General features: G+C 27.4%; 1 protein-coding gene across 1 annotated transcript; it reads left to right on the plus strand.

Annotated features, from left to right (window-relative positions):
• Positions 1-904: 904 nt before the first annotated feature.
• On the plus strand, positions 905-1,875 carry LOC127245109 (senescence associated gene 20-like). The gene has a single exon (XM_051265763.1). The coding sequence runs from the start codon at positions 920-922 to the stop codon at positions 1,565-1,567; it is 648 nt and encodes a 215-aa protein (XP_051121720.1). The 5' UTR covers positions 905-919; the 3' UTR covers positions 1,568-1,875.
• Positions 1,876-6,000: the final 4,125 nt, after the last annotated feature.

A 6,000-nucleotide genomic window follows, 5' to 3' on the forward strand; every position in this document is an offset into this window, starting at 1 on the left:
TTTCTAAAAAAATTCATTGATTTATATTAATCATATATTTATATATATATATTTATTTATTTATATTATATCTAATTTCATTTTTTACAAATAATATTTTAATTAAATATGTACTATACCAATATTTATTTTAATCAAATTTCAACCACAATTCAACTACCAAACAAACACATAGAACATTATTATTATTATTATTATTATTATTATTATTATTATTATTATTATTATTCTGGAAAAACTCTGGGTGTGTTTTTTCACCTATTTTAAAAAATATATTTTTTTAAAAAAATTAATATATTTTATATATTCATTATTTTTATATTATTTATACATAGACAATAAAAATACTAATGAAAATAGTCATATATAAAAATAAATAAATACTATCTTACATTTGCATAATATATTTAAAAATGGTATAGATATTAATTGTGTTAGATATAATACAATTACTAAATTAGAAAAAATATATATTTTTTTTTGACAAAAATAAAAAATAGTATTGTTCTTCAGGGAGTACTTATTTATAATTAATATAATTATTTATATAAAATTTAAAAATTTAAAAATAAATAAAAATATTTATTTATAAAATAAAATAAAAATAAATAGGTTTGGAATGTCCTTGCATAATATATAAGGTTATATTATAAAATTAATTAAACTATTTTATATTTTTTAATATGTTTTAAAATAATATAATTTATTAAATATATACATATGTCCATTAAAATAGATAAAGTTTAAAACATAAAAATAAAAATTGTATCAAATGATCTTGGACGAAAAATTGGAAGTATACTAGTTATATTTTGGAGCGCGTGTAAAACCATACAGCACAGTCATAGCTGTTGGTCAAAATTAGTTGGCTTGAAATGAAATCATGTTTCTGCCACGTCACACTAATCACAATTCCCGCATGACTCTAATTTACCAAAATGCCCTCCCACGTCCTTCCTATATAATCCATTTCCCATTTTCTTCATTTCCTCATTCCCCTTTTCAGTTTCTCTGCAAAGCAACTCTCATCTCTCTCACCCCCTCTTCCCAGACCCCCAACTCGCAGTCTCAGGAACTGGCGATACCTCAGTTTCCGGAAGCTCCGGCGGAGACGACCACTAAAGCGGTGGTAACAGCCTTATATGACGCCTTAAACGCGCGCGACGCCGAGACGATCCAGAAGATCCTCGCCGCCGACCTCGAGTGGTGGTTCCACGGCCCGCCGTCGCACCAGTTTTTGATGCGCCTGCTCACCGGCGAGCTTCAGGAGTCGAGCTTCCGCTTCGTGCCGCACAGCATCTCGGCGTTCGGCTCGACCGTGCTTGCGGAAGGATTCGACGAATCGCGATCCGTCGCTTGGGTGCACGCCTGGACCGTGACGGATGGGATAATCACTCAGGTGAAGGAATACTCCAACACGTCCCTCACCGTGACTCGTATTGGCAACACTACAGACCAGTCTGGCTGCGTCACCACCGTCGCCGCTGCCCGCGCCGGCGAGGTTTGGCAGAGCAGTCTTCCGGATCTGGTCGGTAAATCAGTCCCCGGACTCGTGCTTGCTATTTAAAATTTAATAATACTAATAATAGTAGTAAAATAAATAAGAGAGTGCGGCGTGAGTCATTGAGACTGACTTCATTGCTCCTTCTTAGGGTTTGGTGTGGTGTGCTTTATTTAATTTGTGATATTTTTAGTTTTTCGTACTGTGTGTTGGATGCGAGATTTGGTAAGAGTGTGAGCGAGGTGTGCTGTGTGTGACCGACCAATAGGAAGATGACGATTGGGAGGCAATTCCTGTACCAATATCATGATGATTGTTGTCGTTGTATGTTTCTTCTGCAGAATATTACTCTACTAGTATTATGTTTGGTGATACATACTACCGTGCATATTTTTTAGGATTATTCCGTCAATCAGCAATGGTACCGTATAAATGCTTCTTGTTTTATCCCAAAATTGGAATGTTCAATATTTCAGATTCAACTTTTCAGACGATTTGAAAAAATATGTTGAAAATGAAGGGTTTTTTAAGATATTCCAAACAATTATTAGGATATTATGACTATTTTTCAAAAATAATAACATACTATTAGATAAAAATACTTTTTTATAAAAATAAAAAAATATATATTTAATTTAAAATAATATTTTATACGTTTTACATAATTTTCCATATATTGAAATAACAAAGTATTGCGTGTATTTATCCTATATTTCCTCTTAATGTCATCATATACTTTCTCCCTCTTATGAAAATAGATTTATTTTGTTTTTAACATGAATTTTAATTTGGTATGTATTTTTTGTTATTTATAGAAAAAGAAAAAGAAAAACTTAGATTTTATGATTAATAAATTTTTAAAATTATAATTAAAATAATTAGTTAATTTAATTTTAATATTAACTATAATTATTTTTATAATATATTTTTTAATTATTTAATAATTATATTTTACATCAATTTTCTTCAACGAAAAAATGGATAAAAAGATGGGAGGATGGCCATCCTTTTGTTTAGTTGGGAAATCTGCCGACGTGTACGTACGTCTATGTTTATCCACTACACCATTATTTATTTAAAACATTTTGGCTATGTTTAGAGATATTATGCTTATGTTACGTTTAAAAATTACTTTTACTTCTATTTATATATAATTATCATTTTTATTTTTTTTTTAGTCCAGGCCGCCGCTATATTTATTCTATTATCAATTTTGTGAAAGTAAACAAATTAACATTTTATTATTGCTTTTTATTATTTGTTGAATTCCAAACACCTACTCTATTTTTTATTTATTTCTCTCTCTCTTTCTCTTTTGTAAAATAGGTAATATTTGTTTTTTTTACGTATATTTTTTAATATTAGTATTATATTAATTTATAGTGAAAATAACAAAAATATCCTTATTAAATTGGGTGATATAAAAATAATAATATTTGTAATAATATATTAAAAATTATAAGAATATTAATTATATTAGTAAAAAATATAATTACTAAATTAAAAATCATATCATTGTTTTGGAACAAAAAAAAAATAGTATCATTTTTATGTGACTAAGGGAATATTATACTATACAAATTTGTAATATTACATTAATATTTATTTATATCACATCAAATAATTATTTTACTTGAAAATTTTATTATCCAAAATTCAAACTCAATACCAAAACCTCTCAAACAAACACACAAACACCGTTGTAATGACATAAATGCATCCTCGTTTGGTGGATGAACAAGTGGTTAAATGAATGTGTCAGAGCAAATGAGTGGGGTTGTTTGATTGAGGATTTTATTATACCTGAGACACATAAATTTAGGACACATATAATAAAAATAATTTTAAATTAAAATTAAAATATATATACATTAAATTTTTTTAAATAAAATTAAAATGTATAATTTATATTCATAAAAAAAAAAATGACAAAAAAAAAAAAAAAATGGACACAGAAAGTGAAACGAAATGAGTAAATAACTATTTAAACACCATATGAAAATATACCTATAAAATGTTTATGTGGTGTTAGTTCTATTATATATAATGAAAATTTATATTTAATAGTGTTTGACATACTACATTATTTGACTACTGTTGTCGTAAAAAAATCGCCACCGACGGTTTAATTGAAAAAACCTGTTGGAATTGATTTGTTCGAAGGGTTCCCCGGCCTCCTCAAGAAAGGATCCGGGCTATCTCGCGATATCCGAGTAATTAACGAAAAAAGAAGGTAAATTGAACAAGAACGAAGCTGAAAATTAAATTGAAATTAATCGAAGAAAGCTGTAAAAATTCTGAAAAAATACCGCGGAAATTAAATTGCAAAGGAAAAATTAATGTTGAAGAGGATGATATTCTTTTCACGGCGTCTTCTTTCCCTTTTATTCTTGAAATCTTGTTCGGATAAGGTTTACTCCCTTATTTTTCTCCAACCTCCCCGAATTCTTCTCACTTTCAAATTATGCTTTATCCGTCTCTTCTTTGACCAAGTATTTTACTGATTTGGGCCTTCTTGTGGGCCGTGTTTATCCCTAGATCGGGCTTCCAATATGGATTGGGCATTATGGTTGAGTTTTGGAGTGTACAACTACCGATACAAATTTAATCAGCACCGTAATCGTCCCCAAATGTGTGGTTATACTACAATGAAATGAAATTAATCATTCCACTCCTCATTCAATGTCTACTCTTATCTTGTCTACTCTATCCATCTACCATCTTCGCGATATGAAACGATGTTCTAGTGGTGTGTGATGATTTTATGATCATAAGATCATGTGTTCAACCATTCCATACCTTTAAGTTTTATCCAACACATGATTTGTTGGTGTAACTTATCTACCAGGTTAATTTGTAGACTATTAAGTTTTAACGATTGCGAATTCCTACGTAACATACACAATTATTTTCTTTCCGTCCTTCAAAATAATGCATGTAAATTTTGCTCAATACGAAAACTAAAAACCTAATAGTAGTATAATATTAAAATAGGATAGTTAAAAAATAAAATAAAAACATTATAAGAAATATATTATGGAATTAATAAAAAAATAATAGAAATAATTAAAAAAAATGACAAAAAATACTAACATAATTTAGATTGATAAAAGAGATACTATCTCCGTTCCACATACCGTATCTGCTACACTGTAGACACGGTATTTTACGAGAAGTGTAATTAGTTGATAATTAAAAATGTATTAATAAAAATAATTATTTATATTTATAAATAATTATAAATTAAGATTAAGATAACTAATTAATTTAATTAAAATTTTAAAAAATTAAAATTAAAAAAATTAAAGCGTATAGTCATTTTTCAAATTACGTGACATGGCATGTGTAGGGAGGGAGTATTATTTAATATGTATGAATCCTAATAACAATATATTTTCTCAAGTATAATTTCTTATTAAAATATTATTTAAATTAAAATTCATATAAAATTATCAAATTCGGATGCAGAACAAACAAAATCAATCTAATAGGGAACAAGCACACACCACACGAGGTACATCTATAAATAAATGTGAGCCTTCATCAGTCCAAATCAAAAAAAATAGAATTTATTTTTGATTTGGACAATTCCATTTAGTTCAAAATCAAATTTATTAAATTAAAAAATTCATTTATGATTTTTAATTATAATTTTCTATCAATTGAAATAACCAAACTTTAAAAAAAACAAACAATAAAAATTATCTACTATAATTTTAAGTATATGTATTTTTAATATTAATATTAATAAGTCAAACCAAACAAAGCAATTAGAGTTTAATTTGTTCGGTTTTAACCCTAACGAAACAAGTTCGCATTTGAAAAAATTTGGATTTCGATTTTACAAACTAAAAGGCAATTAAAATTGAAGAAGTTTGACACCGAATCCATAAGCACCCCATTTGAACAAATATTAATTTTATGGGATGATGGGACCATTTCAAACACTAGAAAAATCTACCAAATTTTGATTTTTTTAATCTAATCAATAATAACCATCCGTGGCAATGAATTTTAATAACAAAATTATTATCATACAATAAAATATGAAGAATATTTAAATATATAGAAAATATACTTCTGTTTATAATATAATATACTTATGAAAAAATAAACATAAACTTGACGAGTGAAGGAATATTTATTACTAGAATAGGGATAGAAAATATCAAGCAAGAAACGAGCTAGCTCGCTCATAATTTCTCTTTAAACACTTGTACATAGTACATATAATAAATACCAAAAAAATATATCAATATAAACACACTATAAATATGGTTTTAGCAAAGTAATCTAATCCATCTACCATTAACAACCTGTCAGACAAATTAGAGGTAATGAAATTTTCTATCTTTTAGCCAAAAATCACTCCCTAGTTTTTCCCTCTTCGATATCAAAAACCATATCCTAAAAACTGGAAATTTTTTCTTAGGACAACACAAAAGAATGACACAACATAGTTGAAAAAAAACAAAACAGAAAGTTGTAAAGATCTTACC

This window comes from Andrographis paniculata, unplaced genomic scaffold (genome assembly GCF_009805555.1).
Source record: "Andrographis paniculata isolate CXL003 unplaced genomic scaffold, ASM980555v1 Contig21END, whole genome shotgun sequence".
Classification (NCBI taxonomy): Eukaryota; Viridiplantae; Streptophyta; class Magnoliopsida; order Lamiales; family Acanthaceae; genus Andrographis; species Andrographis paniculata.